The sequence below is a fragment of the Fistularia commersonii genome, chromosome 2 (assembly GCF_037954325.1).
Source record: "Fistularia commersonii isolate RoL2024-O1a breed Wild chromosome 2, RoL_Fcom_v1.0, whole genome shotgun sequence".
Lineage (NCBI taxonomy): Eukaryota > Metazoa > Chordata > Actinopteri > Syngnathiformes > Fistulariidae > Fistularia > Fistularia commersonii.
Window position 1 is genome coordinate 1335163 of NC_141285.1, and position 25258 is coordinate 1360420.

At 43.4% G+C, this 25258-nt stretch overlaps 1 protein-coding gene across 5 annotated transcripts in view; it reads right to left on the minus strand.

Moving 5' to 3' along the window:
• Window positions 1-25258, minus strand: part of ltbp1 (latent transforming growth factor beta binding protein 1) — a 189434-nt gene that overhangs the window by 89722 nt on the left and 74454 nt on the right. For all 5 annotated transcript variants that reach the window (XM_086164018.1, XM_086163999.1, XM_086163991.1 and 2 more), the window contains exon 5: window positions 24755-24922. In XM_086164018.1, coding sequence (XP_086020144.1) covers window positions 24755-24922 — 168 coding nt within the window. The remainder of the gene's footprint in view (window positions 1-24754; window positions 24923-25258) is intronic.

Sequence of the window (25258 nt, forward strand, 5' to 3'; positions counted from 1 at the left end):
GGTATATTTACATACTTACTGCCATTAATAATTTCTCTGTTTTTTTTGGGGATTTTATTTAGTAGTTTGTCTTTTTTACAGCGTCACATTTAAGTCCATATCCAAGGAGCAGTCACTTTTTTTTTTTTTTTTTTTTTTAAAGTCAGCCCGATGTTCAATCACGGCCCCGTGGTCTTCGTAGAAGCGAGTAAAATTAGCGAAGCTCGGATAGAATTACCGACGGCTGGAGGAGCAGGTATGCAACCTGATTGGCTGAAACCTGAGCGAACGGAAGCAAAGCCAGTCAATATTTCAAGTCTAAAGCATAACTTTACGCTACATTATTCACATTATTCTCCCGGGGGCCGCGCTTGATTTTTTAATATCTTCATTCATCGTTCGACCCAGTTTCGGGGGCGGGAGGAGGGGGCGCCTGTTGCTTTCTGGCTGCTAACAAAAATATTTGCGGGATATAAAACACAAAATAAAACGTTGGTGGAGGCGCTCCGGCTGTCTTCATCCGCTAAACCCTCCTGCCTCCTCTGCGCTCCGTTCACCTCCGCTGAATCAATTTGTTTTAATCCAAATGTAAACGATTCGATATTGTCTGGACCGCGACCGACACAAATGAGCTGGCAGCCGCCGGCGTCTTTAATAAAGGCAGCCGGAGACGAGGGCCAAGAGCTCTCAGCACTTGGCTTGGCTCGCGCTCACCTGGGAGACTGGATGCCAGAGGAGCTGGAAAAACACCACTGATCTGCTCTCCGGGGGCTGCAGTCGGCCAAATGGGACACACATACCTCAGGCGGGATCACGCAGGCCGAGGTCGGGAACCTCACAAGTGGTCTCGCAAAGAGGGATTCTCGGCTACGTTACGAGATTCGCCGCGATTCGCCCCCGACGGTTTGAGTATCTCGTGGATCCCTTCGAAGAACCAGGGCTGGAAATATACTGCTCAAAAAAAGTAAAGGGAACACTTGAACAACACAATGTAACTCCAAGTCAGTCACACTTGTGTCACTTAGGAAGCGACACGGATTCATTTGGACTTGTTTTAAGGACGTTGGATCAACCTGGAGTGTGTTTTTGGAGTTTGACTTCAAATCCAGACCTCCATGGGTTCATACATTTGCTTTCCATTGATCATTTTGTTGTCGGCACATAAGAATATTTCATTCATTCACATTTAGGATGTGTTATTTTAGTGTTTTTTTTTTTTTTTCTTGAGCAGTGTGTGTGAATCTATTGGTTTATTCTTATTACAAACCGTGTTTTTTTTTTTTTTTTTTTTTTAAATCACCATTGAAGGCAACTTACTGAACAGGGACTCCCAAGTCTTAAGATACAGAGCTAATGCTTGAATATATACTGCTCAAAAAAATAAAGGGAACACTTGAACAACACAATGTAACTCCAAGTCAATCCCACTTGTGTGAAATCATAGTGTCCACTCAGGAAGCAACACAGATTCATTTGGACTTGTTTTAAGGACATTACATCAAAGTTGGATCGGCCTGGAGTTTGTTTTTACACTTTGATTTTGAGTGTGATTCCTAATCCAGACCTCCATGGGTTGATACAATTGATTTCCATTGATCATTTTGGTGTGATTTTGTTGTCAGCACATTCAACTGTGTAAAGAGCAAAGTATTTCATGAGAATATTTCATTCATTTAGATCTAGGATGTGTTTTTTAAGTGTTCCCTTTATTTTTTGGAGCAGTGTATATATATATATATGTGTGTGTGTGTGTGTGTGTGTATATTTTTTTTTACATTATATATTTTTATATATATATATATATAAATTATATCACACGCTGTTCAAAAAATAAAGGGAACACTAAAATAACAATGTATAATATTCCCTTTTTCACTTTTTTTTACTTCTTCACTTTTTAATTTTTTCTTTCTACACATTGATGTATTTATTCTTCAAGTTGTTGTTTATATTTTTTATATGTGATACATCTATATATATTTATTACAATTTTTTGCCTTATAAATATATATATATATATATATTTTTTTTACATTATACACTGCTCCAAAAAATAAACACCAAAACCACTTTAATTTTGAGTGTGATTCCTAATCCAGACCTCCATGGGTTGATACAATTGATTTCCATGGATCATTTTTGTGTGATTTTGTTGTCAGCACATTCAACTGTGTAAAGAGCAAAGTATTTCATAAGAATATTTCATTCATTTAGATCTAGGATGTGTTTTTTAAGTGTTCCCTTTATTTTTTTGAGCAGTGTACATTGAACGGGTGTTTGGACGCTCCTCGCACAACCGTGACGACTTTTCAGGAAAAGGGTGAAAATGGTTAAATCCCGTGTTTATTGGAAGGAGAGTTTTGGAATAATTCGCCGCTCTGGGTCGTATTTTGCAGCGCAACTGTTTCATGTGATTTTCCAAAGCTAGTTTGGGGTTCATCAATAAACAACAAGTCCTGGGTTCGATTCTGACAGGTGTTTTTACATGTATTAACTACTTTTTCCCTTCTTATTTATCTTGCTTTATTTTGTTCTTGCTTATTGCAAATTCCGGCAGATAAGCCTCTACTTCTTTCACACGCTTTGAGAACCGCAACTTTTACAACAGTGCGTCCGATCTATTGATTATTTTCAAGTAATTACAGCAGCTTCCTTCCTTCACGGTGGACGAATGAAGCCGTTTCGACAAACCCGCTCGTATTTACGATCACATTTTGCGCTTTTCGCACACAAACACACACCCGTCACGAAAAACACAAGCAGAAATGCATTTGATGCGGCTTTCGGGTTGAACGCGACCCGTCCGGCCGTCCAAGAAGGAAACAGAGCTGCTGCACGTGAGTTCGGCATCTGTTCTTGAAAACAAGCATTAGCATCATAAGTTGTAGATGTTACCGCCATTTAATGAACTAAAAGTTTTCAGAAAAATCTTTCCTTTCCTGCGGCTTATTTATGTACAATTTCATTTAAAAATGAGTGGGTGCGGCCTATATAAAGATGCGCTCTATAGTCCAGAATTTACGCCATAGAAATAGTTAAAACACACGAGCACTGTTCCCGAAAACAAGCATTTGCATCATAAGTTGTAGATGTTACCGTCATTTAATGAACTAAAAGTTTCAGAAAAACCTTTCCTGTAACATCTTGCTGCGTTAATATCAAATTTTTCAACGGGGACTCCTGCGGGTTATTTATGTACAATTTCTTTTAAAAATGAGTGGGTGCGGCCTATATAAAGGTGCGCTCTATAGTCCAGAATTTCCAGAAATAGTCAAAACACAAGGTTTGCTGTCCAACTCGCTAATTTAGACCTTCAAGCTACTTCGATCAGTTGAAGATTGAATCGCACCAATGAATTCTAATGTTTTGAAATGGAAGAGTGAGGGGATGAATGTTGCTGAATTTGCCGACAAACAAAGCTGCTCTCACAAATACACTGCAAATATATCACAAGTTATTTAAGCTATAGTTACGCAAAATGTACAACACCGACATAAAGCTACTTTGCATTTTGGGCACCGGCTTATTCTGGTTCTCGCCACCACGGAACTGCAACCTCCAGCGAAGTCCCAGAAAACAGTACAAGTCAAAGACAAAGAGGTTTAGAAAAGGCTTGAACGGCTGCAAACAGATACCAATAAATCCCTAATATCGAGTGTGAATCTTTGCCGTAACATTTTGCTGCATTAATATCTCATGTCTCAATGGGAACAAGTGCGGTTTATTTCTGTACAATTTCTTTTAAACATGAGTAGGTGCGGCCTATATAAAGGTGCGCTCTATAGTCCAGAATTTCCAGTATACAGCTCGGCCTATGAATTCAATACGTTCTTTGACTCGGAATGTTAACGTTATCACTCCTTTAGCCATATCAGCTGGCTTTAGCGCAGCTCCGTTCTTTCGGATTGTACGGATGGTTAACGGAGCCATGTGGTCGTGCTTTGAGAGCTCACTAACACTAACAAGTCTTACATTTAGCTATTATTTTCTTCCTCAGATTTACTGTAATGCACTTGGGCTTTAAAATGAGTAGGTAAGGCCGACATCATAGGCGACAAACTCTGGCCCGCGGGCCAAATTTGGCCCGCACTGTGATTATACTTGGCCCGCAAAGCCATACCAAATGACTATTAGAGCTGGATACAGTGCCTGTATCGCTAATTCTACAAATCACAGAATTTTCTGCTGGTGTTTTGGGGCAAAAATCTAAACAGGACCCACAAACGCCCTCTCCTCTGTGGACAGTAGTCATAGCGACCTTATGCTAATACTAGCGCCCTGCTACTCAGGCAGAAAACAGGATTTTGCATGTGTGCAATATTATGTTATATATTGTATACTATTAAGCTATGCTTGTTCCATATTTAGTTTTGAAGCACAACTGGTTTGGGTCCATATGAAAAGGTTCCTTGTTATATCTGGAGGAAGATTTTTTTCAATAATTATCAATGTTGGCCCACGACTTTGTCCCAGTTTTGAATTTCGTCCCACTGTGTATTTGAGTTTGACACTCCCGGCCTACATAAAGGTGCGCTCTATAGTCCAAAATCTAGGGTACCTTATTCCCTTCCCTGTACAGTGAGCAACGCCAACCCGGACACAAATTCCTTGTTTTGTCGAACTTGGCCAATAAAAACTTTTATTCTGGTATGACGCGTGCATGAGAATGAATGGTATTTAATATATGATATGTGAATGAATGAATGAATGTAGGGTTGGATGTATAGTATCTCTATGTGACCCGTCTAGGGTAACAACAAATAAAAGAAAAAACACGAATGAATGAATGAATTTGCAAAAACAGACAACAAAAAAAGACATTTCAACTCATGACACTGGCAAACAGATCTGAGGATGCCGGAGGGAAAAGTCGGCACGTCACCGTTATAAATGGGCAAAAAACCGGGGCGGTTTTGAAGTGATATAAATTCAGATTTTGATTTGTTTTAAAGCTGTGCTTGAGTTTGGTGCGCGTCCGAGGGATATTAGCTCAGCGACTCTTCAGAAAGTAGTATTTCTTTGTGTATTCTCGCAGTCTACCGTCAAACAAACGGCCAAAATGAGTAAAAGTGATAGATATTTCAGAGAAAGGCTGAATCTGAAAAGGCCGCCAAAGTCAACACTACTCCTCGCCGATCCGGGGCTGATGGTCTCCCTGACCCCTGTCTGTCTCTGGACAGTTTACGGCCAACCTTCTGTAAATTCAAGCTCTTCCATTCAAAATATGACGACAAGCATCATTTAGTGGGTGCTCATGGGGAAAAGGTGATGTCAACCAAATGAATTATATCGCGGCTCAAAGGGGAAGCATTCATTTATATGAAAAGCGCCGCCCGGTATTTCTTGTTTTTCTCTGTCACTGCAAAACATCTTCATCCCAGGGAGAAGAGCCATGTAGATATTTAGGTGCGCTTTTTTGATTTGCGCCTCCCCGATGTGGATTCCCATGCTGGATTATTGTAAATCGGTGATATTGGCGTACGAGTGTCCAGATGATTGTTCCAGAAGCCAACCCATCATTTGATCACAGTTTTCGCCTCACAGCAAGAAGCTCCCTGGTTGGAGTCATGTTCTCCCACTGTCCAAAAACTTCCAGAAGGTTCATTGAAGACCAGAAATGGCTCAGAGTTGCTCATGTGAAGGGTTGTATGTTGTCAGACACGACCTCAGAGAGGTGATGTATGAATCAACAAATGAGTGAGCGAATTCTTGTCAAAATCTTCTTGTCGTGGCAACTGGACTTGAATTTCTTCACCTGAAGACGAGGCACACCTGAAGGACGCAAGACCGAGGTACAACCTGTGAGGTGGCCTAACTGGGCCTTCGCCAAATCAGAAAGCACCAGACGCAGGAACGTAAGAACGGGAGGAAGACGACAACAAACCAAAGAACATGGTCATACCGTGTGTCGCTTGTGTTTCGGAGAAACTCCGAAGGGTGTTGGACAAACACCGTATTCCGTACATTTCAAACCCCGCAACACCCTGAAGCAAAAACCTGAGCACTCTGAGGACAAAACACCCAGGCAGGCAGAAAATGGAGAATATAGTGTCCGCTGAGGATTGTGATGAGGTCTACATCGGAGAGACCGAACGACCTCTGCACAAACGGACGGCCCGACACAGGAGAGACTTCAGGACTCCTTCAGGTCCACCTCCGCCTGAAGGACAAGGGACGTTCGTTTGAAGACAGAGTGGCCAGAGAAGACAGATGGTTCCAGAGCGAGGAGTCAAAGAAGCCAAGAGAACATCTCTGAACAGAGGAGGAGCCTCAGACACGATCTTTCACAAACGTACGTCGTCGTACCGGGATCAATACCGAGATGGACCGGGACCTTCTGCACCCTCCAAGCAACCAGGAAAGATCCACCGCCAGAAGCAGGGAAAGGTATTGTCCACATGAGCCTCAGTTCAGTTCTCTTTGTTTAGCTTTAACTCTTCACATTCCAATCCAGGTAATCCACAAAAGTTGCTCTTGTTCCAATGAACGACACCCCTGTTACCACGACAACCCCCTTACACCTAGTTTCTGCAGATCAACTACACGACAAGCCACCATAATCTGGACCCGCCCAAAACCCTGGACAAACTCATTGGGAAACTCCTCGCAGGTGATTAGAGCTGAAGAAGCCTCTGGGATGAGGGCTGCAACGTCAACAAGTGAAGACATACAAGTCCAGTTACCACGATAAGAAGATTTCAACAAGAATTCACCATGACCTTGATGACCGGGAACCTCCACGGACGGTGGCGGCCGGTCCGGGGTGAACCCTGAGTGCAGGATGAGTAGTGTACATAATAAACAAATGAATGAATTGATATACGGTGCTAGGAAAACGCCACGGATAAATATTCCGATTCGTATTATCACAAAAACAGCAGCAAAGCTCCTTCACGGCAGTGTTTCCCATCACTCTCTCCACCAGACGCAGCCGAAGACGGAGGGCAATAAGATATTCTCGACAACAACCGGGGTTTTGTTCTGATTTTCCAAAATCACAGCGGTGAAAGCGTCAAGAGGCAGGGGGGGTTTATTGTTTCATAGCCGAATCACGTTCTGAAAATGTAAAAAAAAAACTATATTCTCCAGATCCAAATGGTCGTTGTAAACCTCTTTCGCTTATTTCTAGACGCTTATCGGGAAAAACATAAAACACAAATGCAAAATATAAAGTCACCTACATCTTAATAGATATTGTATAAAGGGCGAATAGTTAAAATGGAAGCATTACTTTGAACGGTTGGTGACAAAATAAAAATACACACGTTTTGCACGGGTTAATACACGCAAATACGCTACACAAACATCAATATCCAACAAATATACACCAAAGTCCCCTTTTTCTACCAGTGTCTGCATTTGGATTTTGTGGAAAGCCGAACAGGAATAAAGCTTTGTTGTGATTTTACAGATGTCTTGAAGCGTGTGTGTGTGTGTGTGTGTGTGTGTGTGTGTGTGTGTGTGTACACTTCACGCCCTTTCAAAAAATCTGACCCGGTGCGAAGAGCAAAGGGGTTTTTGTTTAAAATGCGCCGTAAAACGACAGAAGTGAGCCAGAAAATGTGTCCAAACATAACCCGATGTCATGCAAACACACCCGGCGGCGTCCACAGCGGTGCAGGTCTTTTGTTTCTGTTTTCAATCTGACAATGGGACGCTTTGTGGAAATGAAGAGCTACGACGGCGCCGAGTCCCGGGAACCGGGAGAGGAACAGGTTCGGCAGCCAAAGCGAGACAAGATGAAGACGTCTTCGAAAATTGGGGCAGTTCTGTTGCTTGGGTTGGCGCTACGATGTAAATGAAAATGGAATTAAAAAACACATCCCAACGAGGGGACGAGGGTTGAAAATTAGCAAGAACTATAAACTCTTTATCGTGGACTTTATGGTTGGATTTTTCGTATAGAAACTCGAGGTCAGTTCGACATCCATCCTGTTATTGTATCATGTTTATGTTAGCGCTGCTGTTATTATGAGCTAATTTCATCACATCTCAACGATGTGACAAGAGCTGAACATGAGCAAGAACTCTTTATCGTGGATTTTTTCGTATAGAAACTCGACGTTATCCATCCTGTTTTTGTATCATGTTTATTTTAGCGCTGCTGTTGTTATGAGCTAATTTCTGCCGTTTGTTCGGCAGCCAAAGCGAGACAAGATGAAGACGTCCTTGAAAATTGGGGCAGTTCTGTTGCTTGGGTTGGTGCTACGATGTAAATGACAATAAAATTTAAAAAACACATCTCAACGATGGGACCAGAGTTGAAAATTAGCAAGAACTCTTTATCGTGGACACCGGTTGGATTTTTTCGTATAGGAACTCGACGTCATCCATCCTGTTATTGTATCATGTTTATTGCAGCGAGACGTAAGTGTTAGCGCTGCTGTTATTATGAGCTAATTTCTGCCGTTCACTCCAGTGCCGTCCTTCTTTTTCGCTCGCTCTGTCTTTCTTCTTTGACCGGTCAGGACAGAAAGCTGCCCACCTAGAGTTCGGACCCGTCGAAGTTGCGGTAAGAGGTAGATTTTCCTCGCCGTTGCCGCCAAGAGCTTCCTCGTGAGGGTTTGGGAGGTTCTGTTTCTATAAATCATATCAAAGAATGCTTTCTGGACCTGGAAAGTGTCACATGACAACTGTTGTGATTTTGGCGCCATATAAATAAAATCTGACTCAACAGCATCGGCGCAAGAGCCTTTCACATTGGACATGATGAGATTTATTTATAATCGCGCATTTTGAGAATCATGAGTTGATCAAACGCACGGCCCGCGGGCCAGAACCAGCCCGCCGGGGGGTCCGGGCCGGCCCGTGGAATGAATTGGAAAAAATACATCAAAATCATGTTCAATCAACAGTTCCTATATTGTCTGCTAGGGCTGCACTGTTTTGGTCAGTGTTAGCAACACGTCACAACGCTAGGTGACGAGCAATGTGGCTTCCAGCTCTGTAAGTAGCATTTTTACTAATTGTTAAAAATGAACCTGAATCCGACAGCCTCATCGGCAAGACGTCGTCGTCAAGAAAGAGAAAAGTGGACACGGAGTGAAGGGTTTTCCAAGAAAAATGGACCACTTCTGATTGGTTTGTTGAGGTTAATAAGAAACCGGAACGCTCGGTGTGGAGGCGGCAAGTTGGCCGTGGCGAAAAACAACAAAACGCACAAAACTGAGAGGCAAACTGTTGTTGAAATTGCTATTTGCTTTTCTTGAAGAATCTCAGGTTGCTCATCATGTATCTTTTTTTGTTCAGTTACATATAAAGATTTTTATAATTAAATGTTCTCACTAAAACAAGGGAAAAATGTGGAGTTAGTGTTGCTTCTAGCTAATTATGCTATAATTTTGCTGGTCATGAAATGATCAAGAACTGATATTCAATAGAAACACAAGAGTCTTACAACTAAATGTAAACACATGAAAATACGATTTGCACCATTTATTTATTATCTTTTTCATCAGACTAAAGCTATGCTTGCTAATGCGGCGGCAGTGTTATTATAACACTGGAACCCGTAGCGGCTCAGTTCAACGTGTACACACACACACACACACACACACACACACACGGATCACAATGTAGACATTACAAACATCTTCCTTTCTGATAGAAAACAATTTTCCTTCTGCTGTGACCCTTTCTGGCTCGTCTCCAGCGGTGGAGATGGATGATTTTCATAGAGGGGGAAAAAAAAAAAAAAAACACGGCGCTGCTGAAAGAGGGAACCGATAAACGAAAGCGAACTGGACGGTTCCGACTGTTGGGAAGCGTTTCTCCGCCTCCTTCACCGAGCAATTCAACACCAGGAAAACACGTCCAAGGCAGCGGCGGACGCCGGGCTCGCCGGGAAACAATGGAGGCTAGACTGATAATTGTAAAATTTAGAAAAGTGGACTACCGACGGGGCTGAAAGCAAAGTAAAACACGCCCACTGTTACCGCAATTTCAATGTACAATTATCACCGAAGGAGGGGAAAAAGGGAAGGAGGGGAAAGATTACAAACAGCCGGCGAGGCTCAGAGACAATCAGAGAGCACGGATGAAGGACTGGGCTGCCGTCCCACCCAAAAGTCCTTGGCCATCTGTCTAGACTACACTTGGACGACGTTTATTTCACTCCGCTATGATGGTTTTAGAAGTAATAAATAGTCGATAGATAGACGGGCGGCGATCGGCGAGATCCCGGCCTTCTTTTTCCGATGTTTTGTTTCGTTCTTCTCGGTTCTTCTCGTCCCGCAGACCGACACATGTATTAATCGGCCTACATGAATTTGAGCAGCGGCAAGTTGGCCGTGGCGAAAAACAACAAAACGCACAAAACTGAGAGGCAAACTGTTGCTGAAATTGCTATTTGCCTTTCCTAAAGAATCTCAGGTTGCTCATCATGTATCTTTTTTTGTTCAGTTACATATAAAGATTTTTATAATTAAATGTTCTCACTAAAACAAGGGAAAAATGTGGAGTTAGTGTTGCTTCTAGCTAATTATGCTATAATTTTGCTGGTCATCAAATGATCAAGAACTGATATTCAATAGAAACACAAGAGTCTTATAACTAAATGTAAACACATGAAAATACGATTTGCACTATTGATTTATTATCTTTTTCATCAGACTAAAGCTATGCTTGCTAATGCGGCGGCAGTGTTATTATAACACTGGAACCCGTAGCGGCTCAGTTCAACGTGTACACACACACACACACACACACACACACACACACACACACACACAGCTCGTCCTGCAGACCTACACATGTATTAATCGTCCTACATGAATTTGAGCAGCCTTTTGTTGTAAACGGGCGGTACTTTTACCTATAGGTGGCGCTACTGCTACATCAGTGTGTTACGTCTGCGTGTTTTGCGTCTCGCGTAAGAAGAACGTTCCGTGTGTTCATGCTGCCTGCAATAAAGTCCGTTCTTAAATTACGATACCTTTTTCCCTCGTATCGTGACTCACCGCCTCTACTTACGTCGGGTGCCGTCCATAAACAAGACGACGCGCTCGTCCGACACCGCAAACAAAGCCCCCGTCCCTTCTTTGCGAAGGCTCAGGTCGCAGCCTGTTCAACCGAGCTGCTCGGAAAGAAGGCGGGGAGGTTGTGGCTGCGCGGCAGGTCCGGACCTGCCCTTCTTCAGCCAGGACAGGTGTTACCGTCGCTCCGAAAGTCGGAAGGCGGTATTTACGTTTATGAATGAGACACGACTCTTCTTTCTCCCTTCGGTTTTGGGACGCCGAACCGCCATGCAGTGCCGCCTGCAGACGGCGACTTCAACCCTACGAGCCACATCTGGAGCAAAGTACCTTATCCACAGAATATTCCTGCACATTTGTGTGCATGAAGACGCCCAAAAATGGCAAAAATGGAATTCAAACTCAAGGCGATCAGACCCGCGGTAGACGATGGGAACGGAGCCGCCGCCAAAGAATTCAACATGAATGAAGCGACGGTACGGAAGCAAGCAGATGAACCGCGGCAAGTAAAGAACATGAGTTTCTGAGGAAACAAAGCGAGATGGCGGGTTATTGAACCAACCAATAAGATGAATAGAGCTCGACTAAACTGAGAATTTTGTTTGGTTTTACGTGCCGTATGTTTTATCACGTGGTGCGTCTTATTGATATTGCGAGTTATGGTCCGCACAATATGGTACCCTGCGACCGATCGCCCGATGATTCACATGTTCGGGGAATTTTAAGCCAACTATTTCGTAACCAAATGCATGTTTTTGGAGGAAACAGCAAGACAGTCATGCAAACTGCACACAGAACCAATCCAGGAACCCCACCTAGCGATGAGGCTAGCAGCGCTAACCGCTACATCACGGAAAACAAAGCAGAACAATTGTCGACGTGTCCTTTGCTGAATAAACATGTGACTCCCATGATTGATTTGTTGGTTTTTTGCTGTCAGCGCTTCCTGGTTGTTTGAAACGCAGCAAATAAAAAAACAAAAAAAAAATGTCAATACCGGACACTTCTGGCCTTTCGAAGAGGCCAAAATACGAGACTCTCATCGAGGAGCGGAAATATCAAGGTCGGTTTAGATCGAAAACAAGAGAGGATGTGGGAATTGAGACATCGTGGTGGGGATGCAGGAGCCCTGACAGCGCAGACGTTTCAAAACTTTTCTCAAACAAGGGGAAGCGGCTCATCGCATCTTCATGCCTGGACCCAAATTTCACAAGAATAAATAAAAAAACTTGACTTTCACCTCGGCAGCTTTAGGAAAAAAACACGCACGCCGCTCAAATTCGCTCGGTATTTTCAGTGACATGTCAAAAAAAAATTCCGGTTGCTAATTGTGTGCGTGCGTCTAAGAAATTAGCCTTTTAAAAAAAAACAAAAACAAACAAACAAGGCGCATGCACGGCGCATCACGCCAGGCGGAACGATTCTTTTTCCCTTCTCCATCTGCTGCTTGCAGTCGTACGCCAGCGCAGAATTCCAAGAAGCAGGAGGCTCATTGTTCTGCCGTTGTTTACTTATAGACATAATACGTCTCACTGTGTTTACTTTGCTTGTTCGACCCAATCAGCGGCGATGCCGTCTGAAAGACCCGGAATGGATTCTGGGCGATCGATCGGAGCAAAAATGCAACTCACGCGAAAGGAACGGGGTAGATCGCGTCCGAAGGTGTTTAGAGATGCGACGCATGGAACCGCTGAAGACAAGTCCGCGTGAAACGTCCGCGAGTGAGTCAAAACCCGCCGCTCTCGCGGATAAAATCAAACCGCCGACGGACCGCATGAAGGTTTGAGGTCGAGGCGGCCCGTCACTGTCCGCTCCCGTCGGTCTGGACCGGGTTCCTCCTTCCAGATGGTCTCCTGGACGGGTTCTGCACCGAAAGCAGCTGCAAAGAGTAACCTCCGCTTTCCGCCAGTCCCTCTTGTCACTCTTAATCACTAAATCCAACAAAATCTTCTTCTTCGGTGTCACTTCTGAACAGCTCCGCCAACTCCGAAGGTAGACAACGTGTCGCTATTCTGTAGAATGTTCATCGTCGTAATTCTGAAACCCGGCGAGTGACGAAGGAAGCGTGAATTTTTTGTTGCTTGTAGCCTTTGAAAACAGTCATTTTAAATAACAGTACAAATCAATGTATCTGATTATCAGTCTGAATTCCTCTGACCAATGAGAGGGCATTTGAACCGTAACTAGTACCGTATTTTTCGGACTATACGACGCTCCGGATTATAAATCTCACCAGCCAAAAATGCATAATGAAGAACAGAAAAAACATATATAAGTCGCACTGGAGTATAAGTCGCATTTTTGGGGGGAAATTCATTTGATAAAATCCAACACCAAGAATAGACATTTCATCTTGAAAGGCAATTTAAAATACAAATAGAATAGAGAACAACAGGCTGAATAAGTATAGCCTAGAATAGCCTTTATAAACAACGGACTGAGAACGTGCCTGCTAGGCTATGCTAACGTAACATATTACGGTGAGTCATTCAAGTAGCTATAGCATATAGCACATGCTACAACCAAACAATCGGTGTCACTCTTAATCACTAAATCCAACAAAATCTTCTTCTTCGGTGTCACTTCTGAACAACTCCGTCGACTCCGAAGGTAGACAACGCGTCGCTTCCTCTTCTACCGATACGTCGCTACGTCAGCGTCATCGTCACTTGCAGTTCCAATTATTCCAGCCTTTCTGGATCCCGACAGGACGGCGTCCTTGTTCTGACAGAGAGGCGATGGCGTTGCATGAAGCGGTAACACTAGGAAGCTCCTCCCGCAAACTCATTTATATTCATCTCCATGGCAACTACCTGGGTTTGAAGACACAACTGTCCTGTTGCCAAGCCTCTCCCGGCAGCACCTTGTTCAAACACCAAGTGTGAACTGGTTCCTCTCGCCGTGGCCAGCTAGCTTTTAGCCCAAGATTAGCTTTTTTAGTTTCCTTCATTTCAGTAAGAGTAACCTCCGCTCTCCGCCAGTCCCTTACAAGTTTCTCACTAACTTCAAACTTTCTTTCTGCTGCTCGATCACTGTTTTCAGCAGCATATTTCACTCTTTCCAGCTTGTAACCTGCAGAATATGATTTTCTTTTCGGTGCCATTTTTGTTCAGCCTTTCTCAGTTGGTTTTAAAAGTTAGCTCGAATGTTGAAATGATTAATTTTCAGAGGTACGGAAGTCGCTGGTAGAATGCAGCCTCAGGGCGGCACTGGCCCGTGCCTCTCCAAGCCTGCCTTGGGGGGACACGGAGCAGTGTCTCCCTGTGCCGGTCCCAAGCCCGGATAAATGCAGAGGGTTGCGTCAGGAAGGGCATCCGGCGTAAAACTTTTGCCAAAACCAAATATGCGAGACAACCAAAACTATACCATACCGGATCGGTCGCGGACCGGGTTAACAACGACCGCCATTGGTACTGATGACCTACAGGGTACTAATGGAAATTGGGCTACTGTGGGTCGAAGAACAAGAACAAGAAGAAGAGGAGGAGTGCGTGTTCGGAAACAGAGAGAGAGGAGGAAGGGAAAGAGTCTGGGACTGAGAGTAGGGACTTTGAATGTTGGGACTATGACAGGAAAACGTAGAGAGCTGGTCGACATGATGCAGAGAAGGAAGGTGGATATACTGTGTGTCCAGGAGACCAGGTGGAAAGGTAGTAAGGCTAGAAGCTTAGGAGCAGGCTTTAAGTTGTACTATTATGGTACTGACAAGAAGAGAAATGGAGTAGGAGTTATCTTGAAGGAGGAGTTTGTTAGGAACGTCCTAGAGGTGAAAAGAATGTCAGATAGACTTATGAGTCTGAAACTGGAAATTGAAGGTGTGATGCTCAATGTTGTTAGTGGCTATGCCCCGCAGGTGGGATGTGAATCTGAAGAGAAGGAGAAGTTCTGGAATGAGTTAGATGAAGTGATGCAGAATATTCCCAGAAATGAGAGAGTGGTCATTGGTGCAGACTTCAATGGACATGTTGGTGAAGGCAATAGAGGGGATGAAGAAGTGATGGGCAGATTTGGTATCCAGGATAGGAATGCAGAGGGACAGATGGTGGTAGATTTTGCAAAAAGGATGGAAATGGCTGTAGTGAACACCTTTTTCCAGAAAAAACAGGAACATAGGGTAACTTATAAGAGCGGAGGTAGGAGCACGCAGGTAGACTACATCTTGTATAGACGGGGTAACCTGAAAGAGATTAGTGACTGCAAAGTAGTTGTAGGTGAGAGTGTAGCCAGACAGCATAGGATGGTGGTTTGTAGGATGACTCTGGTGACAAGGAAGATGAAGAGGACAAAGGCAGAGCAGAGGACAAAATGGTGGAAGCTGAAAAGGGAGGAGTGTTGCATGGTTTTCAGGGAGGAGTTGAGAAAGGGTCTGGGTGGTCAGGGTGAGCTTCCAGATGATTGGACAACTACAGCTAGTGTTATCAGGGAGACAGGTAAAAGAGTACTTGGTGTGTCATCTGGAAGGAAAGTAGATAAGGAGACTTGGTGGTGGAATGAGGAAGTGCAGGAGTGTATACAGAGAAAGCGGTTAGCGAAGAAGAAGTGGGATACTGAGAGGGCTGAAGAGAACAGACAGGAGTTCAGGGAGGTGCGGCGAAAGGTAAAGATAGAGGTAGCAAAGGCAAAACAAAGGGCTTATGATGACTTGTATGCTCGGTTGGATAGTAAGGAGGGTGAGAATGATCTATACAGGTTGGCGAGACAGAGAGATAAAGATGCAAAGGATGTACAACAGGTCCGGGTGATAAAGGACAGAGAGGGAAATGTATTGACAGATGCTAGAAGAGTGATGGGAAGATGGAAAGAGTACTTTGAAGAACTGATGAATGTGGAAAATGAAAGAGAGGCAAGGGTAGAAGAGGTGACTATTGTAGACCACAAAGTAGCAAAAATTAGTAAAAGTGAAGTGAGGAAGGCATTGAAGAGGATGAAGAGTGGAAAAGCAGTTGGTCCTGATGATATACCTGTGGAGGTGTGGAAGTGTCTAGGAGAGGCAGCGGTAGATTTTCTGACTAGATTATTCAACAGGATCTTAGAGAGTGAGAAGATGCCTGAAGAATGGAGACAAAGTGTGATGGTGCCTATTTTTAAGAATAAAGGGGATGTGCAGAATTGTGGCAACTACAGAGGGATAAAGTTGATGAGCCATACAATGAAGTTATGGGAAAGAGTAGTGGAAACTAGACTGAGAGCAGAAGTCAGCATTTGTGAACAGCAGTATGGCTTCATGCCTAGGAAGAGTACTACAGATGCAGTATTTGCGTTGAGAATGCTAATAGAAAAGTACAGAGAAGGCCAGAGGGAGTTGCACTGCGTTTTTGTAGACCTAGAAAAAGCATATGACAGGGTGCCAAGAGAGGAGCTCTGGTATTGTATGAGGAAGTCTGGAGTGGCAGAGAAGTATGTTGGACTGGTGCAGGACATGTATGCTAGCTGTGAGACACTGGTACGGTGTGCTGTAGGGGTAACAGAGAAGTTCAAGGTGGAGGTGGGACTCCATCAGGGATCAGCACTGAGCCCCTTCTTGTTCGCAATGGTGATGGATAGGCTGACAGATGAGGTTAGACAGGAATCCCCATGGACCATGATGTTTGCGGATGACATTGTGATCTGTAGTGAGAGCAGACAACAGGTAGAGGAAAATCTAGAGAGGTGGAGGTATGCTCTGGAAAGGAGAGGAATGAAAGTTAGTCGCAGCAAGACAGAATATATGTGTGTGAATGAGAGGAACTCGGGTGGAGCGGTGAGGCTACAGGGAATGGAGATCAAGAAGCTGGAGGATTTCAGGTACTTAGGGTCAACAGTCCAGAGCAACGGAGAGTGCGGAAAAGAGGTGAAGAGACGGGTCCAAGCAGGTTGGAATGGGTGGAGAAAAGTGTCAGGGGTACTATGTGATAGAAGACTATCGGCCAGAATAAAAGGAAAGGTGTACAAGACAGTGGTGAGACCAGCGATGATGTATGGACTAGAAACTGTTACAATGACCAAAAGACAGCAGGCAGAACTAGAGGTTGCAGAGATGAAGATGTTGAGGTTCTCTTTGGGAGTGACCAGGATGGAGAGGATCAGGAATGAATCTATCAGAGGGACGGCACATGTTCGATGTTTTGGAGAGAAGGTCAGAGAAGCCAGACTGAGATGGTTCGGTCATGTACAGAGAAGAGATAGTGAATATATTGGTAGACGGATGCTGGAATTGGAGCTGCCAGGCAAGAGGTCTCGAGGAAGACCAAAGAGAAGATTTATGGACGTAGTGAGAGAGGATATGAAAGTAGCTGGTGTGAGAGAGGAAGATACAGAGAATAGGGTTAGATGGAGAAAGTTGACTCGCTGTGGCGACCCCTAACGGGAAAAGCCGAAAGAAGAAGAAGAAGAAGAAGAAGGAAGTCGCTGGTAGCTTCTTTTTTAACAACGCACTTCTGCCATGACCCGCCTCCGCTGAATTTTGATTGGTTGGCGTGTGTGTGTGTGACGATCGCTGTTATATTAAAGACACACACACATCAGAGCAAGAGAGCTCAATTATTTCACACATAAATCGCTCCAGAGTATAAGTCGGCCAAACTAACCCCGGCCAAACTAGGACAAAAACTGCAACTTATAGTCCAAAAAGTACGGTAGTTTGCTCTGGTTAGCAACTAGAGGTTAGCACAAGTTTCCCCGTCCCGTTGACCCGCTCCGGGTCCATTTATTCATAATATTGCAGAAGTTCTATCTTTTAGATTTGCAGGTTACTCTGTGTTTATTCCCCCCCTTCGCGCTTCAGTCTTCGGCTTCCAGGAGCCACGAAACAAACCCGAGCACTTTCACGGATCGCTAGATACCCGCCGTCTCTTGGGGTCGATGAGGGTTTTTTCCATCCCGCGGTCGGCGGCCGCAGCTCTGACCCCCCGCTGACCTTAAGCGTAAACAAGCGTAAAAACAAGTGTAAAACCAATAACATAATCAGGATGTGAGATGCGTTCAAAGGCTCGGTATCAATAAGGTCATTGGCGGTATTTATTTACTTGATTCTATAGAATACAGATGTGATTTTCAAAGAGTTTTTGTTGATAGCAGGAAATTAATTCTGAATATCTAGATTTTTTTTTTTTCAACAAAATGTTTTGATTTTCTATAAAATATGGAATATTTTCCAATACTGGTATTTATCCCGCAAACTTTTTTTCAGTTGACAAAATTAGATTTATTTGCATGCAAACTCTACTCCGAAAAAACAAAACACGCGATATAGTTTGGGATCGATAATAATAATAATAATAATAGGTGTTTCACGGCCGTCCCAGATGGTAAACCACCGGGGGAAGGGGGGGGTCGGCATGTGAAACATATTAGTCAGCAGCTCAAATTCACACATACGTGTGCAAACGCTGGTGTTGAAGGGGAAAAAAAAAAAGAAAAAAAAGCAGGCCGTGATTTATTTCACCGCCACAAGGAAAGCTCGGCGTCATTACAGATCCTTCTCGGTGCGCGGGAGAAAAGCCCGCCGGTCACCCGCTCGCACTTTCTCTCTCTTCGAACCGCCGTCACTACACTTACAGTAATTCGTCCGGCTGAGTCAGAGAGGAATCCGGTGAATTCTGCTGCTGCCTGTGTTTCTGCATGTGTCAGCCGGAGACGCCGACCGGCTCCTTATAAGGTCGGAGGCAGGTCCAGACGGCGCCGCCACTCCGAGCTGCACGTTCAATAATACGAGACTCGTGAGCGTCGTGACGTCCTGAGGCCGCTGTCACTTTCGCAGCGATTATCCTATATTCTTTTAGACCAGTGGTTCTTCACCTTGTTGGAGGTACTGAACCCCACCTGTTTTACATGCGCATTCACCGAACCCTTCTTTCCTGGATGGAGGATCGTTTCGTCGATGGGTGCAAAGAACAGGCGGAGTAGCCTTCTCATGGAATCTGGCTCCCTTCACCTTGAATCCAGCAAGCGCTATGTTCTTGTAGCTCCCATCTCCATGCAGCTGAAGGAAGCCTTCCCTTAGTTTTGCCGGTGCCGGACTAGAATTGCTCATCTTGTCATTCCAAATCATGCAGTGAGGACATCGATTCCAATCGCGTTCCGTCATACGTGCGAATCCGTATTGTACGTGTTCTTCCGACCGCTTTCTTTTTTCGCCCGACATAATTAGTATGAAGGGATTAAAATATTAAGAAAGAAATCACATGACGTACCATCACGACAGTCACAAGTTACTACAACTGAGCGCGCCAAAATAGGCCGAGCTATGTAGCGTGATCACCTGCGGCCGGTGATGTCATCACCAATGTGTGTCTTGACCTCCGCCGAACCCCCGAGACTGACCCGCCGAACCCCTGGGGTTCGATCGAACCCGGGTTAAGAACCGCTGTTTTAGACATCTGCAAAAAATGCGCAACTTCTCCGGCCGCCGTGAGCTCAAACTCATTGATTTATCCGATCAACCCGCTGATTTATCCGATTCTGTTTCACTCCGACTCCACGTTGCCTGTTGCATTTTAGATGATGCCGAGCTGCACAAGATTTAAATGAGTGATTCCTTGAATTTTTTTCTTTTTAAATCAGCCATCACCCATTAAGGGAGATTATACATGACATGTCTGAATGTGTGTTTGCTGTTGACTCAAATCTTTTGTAAAGCAGGAAAAAAAAAAATACGAGACTCCTCATGTAGATCCGACAGAGCAATTAAATAAACTTTTAAAAATGCTAAAAGTTAGTCCATCAACAAACTACTCACTTTATATAACACACACAAACACACATATATATATTAAAAAGATAAAAAATAATGAAAAAATACATATATTACATATAGTTAGTCCAGTAAAAATAAAAAAAATACAAAAGAAATACAAATATATATGCATACATGTGGATATATATATATATTTTCAATGTATTTATTTTTTTTCCTTTTTTTTTAATTATTCATGTTTTTCCTGGAGATGTAAAATTCATTTACTATCCTATTTGCCTGCAAAATTTAACTTTATATATCTTGCATTGTGTCTTACTCCTTGTTTCACAGATATATTGCATATTATGCATTCAGCAATAATGAGCTACAAACCTGTTTGAAAATCGCTTAAAAGCAAAGGAGGCAAAAAAAAATAAAGAATGTAAAATCTGGTTCGATGAACATCTAAATTAAATAACCCCCGGGAGGTTTTGCTTCTACGAGACCTGCTGAAATGCAAATCTAAAAGATAGAACTTCTGCAATATTATGAATAAATGGACCCGGAGCGGGTCAACGGGACGGGGAAACTTGTGCTAACCTCTAGTTGCTAACCAGAGCAAACTACCGTACTTTTTGGACTATAAGTTGCAGTTTTTGTCCTAGTTTGGCCGGGGTTAGTTTGGCCGACTTACACCCTGGAGCGATTTATGTGTGAAATAATTGAGCTCTCTTGCTCCGATGTGTGTTTGTCTTTAATATAACAGCGATCGTCACACACACAGACGCCAACCAATCAAAATTCAGCGGGGGCGGGTCATGGCAGAAGGGCGTTGAGAAAAAAAGATGCGACCAGCGACTTCTGTAAAACTTCTGTTTATGAAAATTAATCATTTCAACATTCGAGCTAACTTATAAAACCAACTGAGAAAGGCTGAACAAAAATGGCACCGAAAAGAAAATCATATTCTGCAGGTTACAAGCTGGAAGGAGTGAAATATGCTGCTGAAAACAGCGATCGAGCAGCAGAAAGAAAGTTTGAAGTTAGTGAGAAACTTGTAAGGGACTGGCGGAAAGCGGAGGTTACTCTTACTGAAATGAAGGAAACTAAAAAAGCTAATCTTGGGCTAAAAGCTAGCTGGCCACGGCGAGAGGAACCAGTTCACACTTGGTGTTTGAACAAGGTGCTGCCGGGAGAGGCTTGGCAACAGGACAGTTGCGTCTTCAAACCCAGGTAGTTGCCATGGAGATGAATATAAGTGAGTTTGCGGGAGGAGCTTCCTGGTGTTACCGCTTCATGCAACGCCATCGCCTCTCTGTCAGAACAAGGACGCCGTCCTGTCGGGATCCAGAAAGGCTGGAATAATTGGAACTGCGACTGACGATGACGCTGACGTAGCGACGTATAGGTAGAAGAGGAGGCGACGCGTTGTCTACCTTCGGAGTCGACGGAGTTGTTCAGAAGTGACACCGAAGAAGAAGATTTTGGTGGATTTAGTGATTAAGAGTGACACCGATTGTTTGGTTGTAGCATGTGCTATATGCTATAGCTACTTGAATGACTTACCGTAATATGTTACGTTAGCATAGCCTAGCAGGCACGTTCTCAGTTTGTTGTTTATATCGGCTATGCTAGGCTATACTTGTTCAGCCTGTTGTTCTCTATTCTATTTTTATTTTGAATTGCCTTTCAAGATGAAATGTCTATTCTTGGTGTTGGATTTTATCTAATAAATTTCCCCCCAAAAATGCGACTTATACTCCAGTGCGACTTATATATGTTTTTTCCGTTCTTTATTATGCATTTTTGGCTGGTTCACCTTATAATAATATAGTCCAAAAAATACGGTACTAGTTACGGTTCAAATGCCCTCCCATTGTATCTCATCAGATACATTTGTTATTTTAAATGACTGTTTTCAAAGGCTACAAGCAACAACAAATTCACGCTTCCTTCGTCACTCGCCGGATTTCAGAATTACGACGATGAACATTCTACAGAATGCTATCGGTGTTATTTTGTGTTTGACACAAACTGAGCAGGAAAAAAAACAAATGCATCAGTGCTGAATTATTCATTCATTCAGGAAATGAATATGGAAAACAGTTTGAATGAGACCTCCAGATATCATGATGAGAATGTAAACGGTTTGCCTTCGCATCGTAAAAGCGTTGAAAAAGAAAACAAAAATAGTATTGATTTTAAACGCAGGGTAAAACTATCTTATACTTACGTTTAACTGACAAAAAGTTTCCTATTGTGGCCGTAAAGTTTGGACATTGTGTTTAATATAAGCTGTGCATTCCCAGGTGTCGCTGAAATATTGCCGCCGCTGCCCTGCAAGAATCTTAAAGAGTTAAAATCAACGTCTAAATTTATATTTGAGACCCAGCAAATTTAAAGTCCTCGCCTCGGCAGCAAAATGTAAACCTGTGATTTATATATCGAGGAAAGAGGCCAACCTCAACCTTCATTTCAAGTCATTTCCCTTCGCTTGATTAAAATTCCAATGTTCCCTCTCTTTTTAGCTCTGGTTTGGTCTCCACCCACTCCTGACAAAAATATCGGACCGGCTCACTAAACTGCTTAATAGACCAATGTGTTCACCAGCTGGTCCCTAACTTTGTTTTCCTGCCATTTGGCGGCGATTGTTTTGACAAAAACAGCTGCCTGCTACGGCTAAAAACAGCACTTACGAGAGTGGTGAAAGAATACAGTAAACCTGATGGCTGTAAAACCAAATTAACGATTTTAAAGAGGTTCAGAACCTGACGAAAAAAAAAAACAAAACAAAAAAAACCTAGCGTAATTGCGGCGTGATGACAATTCGCAATGAGCGACCCGGTACACCTTGAAGACAGCCATGTGAATAATTGTTGCTATAAAGTTTTATGAGAAGACCCGGTGCAATAGAAGCGAGACAAGGTCAGATTTAGCAGAATATAATCCACGTGGAATCGCATCAACTAGCGCGGGCGTTGTATCGACACAACTCATTGTTCAGGGCTCGTTCAGCGTTTACCATCTTTGAAAACGGTACGCGGCGTCGAAACCGCGGTTTCAAAACAGTAGCATCGACTTGCGTGGGAATCCTACGATAGCGAATGGAGAAAAAAGGTACATGTTCAGGCAACGCCAACAGGGTTTATCGTGGTTTGTGTGGAAGCATACGAGCGGGAGGGACATTTTCTTGAAGAAAAAGTAATGTTATCGGCCCCTAGGAGTCATGTTAGCGCCAGGACGGCATCAAAACGATCACTCTGAACCAGATAGGATGTACAATGTGGAGGATCTGGGCGTCCTGTGGTCAAATATGTCATCATCTTCTAGGTGTGAAGACCCAAAACAACCATTCTTAAGGTCAACTGTGGTAGTATTGTTTGCACCTGAGTGTGAAGATGACCCAACTTCATCCACAGCTATCGATTTAGCCCTGCTTGATGTTGCGGGTTTGGGATTAGCTTCATATAGCTTGTGTCCACGTGCTAAGAAAATGAATAAACTGTGTTGTTAAAATGTTGCTTTGTTGAGAAACAAGCCCGAATTTCAGTCCAAAAACAAGAGACGGAACTGCTAACTGGCTTTTCTTGAACCGTTGGGTCCTTTGAGCTTTTATCGCTGTGAGGCTAAATCTACCAAGCTAGCCGCTAAAAAACAAACCCACCAGCTAATTCTACCTTGGAAGAAATGAAGACGTACATTTGAAAGGAACGTCTTTGTTGAGCTTTTGTCAAACCTTTAAAGCAGGGGTGTCAAACATACGGCCCGCAAGGGGATTCGACCAAACCCGCAGGATAATTTGAAAGTGAAAAAATGCATAAAAGACAAGGATTTATTTTTTTTTAATGAAGTGCAATTCGAGAATTTTCCGCTAGGAGGCACACGATTTTGGTCAGAGTGGACGACAATCCGCATCACTGAGACGGACCAATCAGCAGACGGTATCAATGCACCACCTGCTGCTTGTTAGCACGTTGTTTCTACCCTGTTCTCCACCTTCCCGCTACGCCCTCATTAGCCAAAATGTCGTTATCAAAACAGAGAAAAGTAGTTAAAGAGTCTCGAATTTTCAAAGAAAAATTGACTACGTCAACATTTGTGCTTAGCGTGTTTGCAACAAGTTTCGGTATTTAAGGAATATATTATACGGCGCCGCTACGAGACTCATCACAGCGAAAAATATGACAGCTTGTAAAGAAACTGAGAAGAGATAAGATCAATGAATCGCTGGCAGGTCGGAGGAAACAGCGTCCACTTTCACCCAGAGCTGAGAAATCAGTGAAGCGGCGGTAAAAGCCAGCGAGCTAATTGCTAGCGAATATGTGCAATTTAAAGTTAAGTCACCAGCTTCACTACAAACTAGTATGATGGAATTCTACTGTTCATGCAACTCCATACATTTCCAGTATGTATTGTATGTGTTTGCATGTTTCATGTATGAAGTTTACACATTTACAGGTGAACACTTTCTTCCTTACACATTTAATAGCACTCTTTTTAGTTTGTAAGGTGAAGGCAGGGATTCAATTTAGATTTTATATGCACATGTGGAAATCATTTAACAATCCCTTTCTTTATAAGTCTCATTTAATCTTAAAGTGCATTACTATATTTTTCAATACCAATTACTTGTTAAAGTTTTGTGCCTTTGTACGATCAGTGTGATCTCATGATCACATGATTGCAATGCAAACATGTGAATGATAGAAGTAAATTGCACTTTTGTCAAAGGAAATATGAGGTGTTTCATGAAATGTTTTGTAAAAGGATTGGTCATTAAATTCCAAGATTTTCTAATGTCCTTGTACTTCTTTACACCAAAACAGAGGAAAGACATGAAATTTTGGTTATTTATTGTTGAATATGATATTATTCTAATGGTCCGGCCCACTTGACATCTATCTTGGCCGTATGTGGCCGCCATGAGAAATGAGTTTGACACCCTTGCTTTTAGGAAATATTATATTGGGACAATTATAACCCCTAAAGGGAGTCCAAATGTTGTTTCCCCAAGAGTCAAATATAAGGTTAATGAAATGGCGATGTGGTGTCACTGTGACGTGATGGAACGGCCTCTGTTGGGAGTTTGGCGCTACTTTCAGCGTGAAATAAAAAGCAACTTTTAATTTGGCAACCGATCACTTACCTACTCTGAAGTTGGGTGCCGTCAGGGTGTCGGCGGCTCGGCCGTTCTCACTGATGATGGTGGTGGTGTTACCCAGCTCGCAGTTGTTGTGACATCTTCCCCCGACGCAGGTCAGCTTGCAGATGGTGGGCGTGAAGACCACCTTGATCCTCCCCGTGTGGTTGCCGACTGCCGGCGAAATGAGGGCGCGAACACAAGGGGAGGGAAGGAGGAAGAACTCCGGTTATTCTTTCATCGGTCGGAAAGAAAACGCCTTCGAGTTGAAGCTTGCCCGAGACAAAACAGCACCCCCATCGATGCCTTCACCGACATTTATAGACTTCCAACAGGCGCCCTATCGCTCTTCGGTCCTCCTATAAATGTACAAACATCTCGTACGTCACGTCAATCTTTCTATTGTCTTGTTTTTTATGCTGGTGATTTATCTACTTTAGCTCAATAAAAAGGCCTTTCTTTGCTGCAAGTGCGCAAAGAGATCGGGGAGATACGCCTATAGAAGGACCG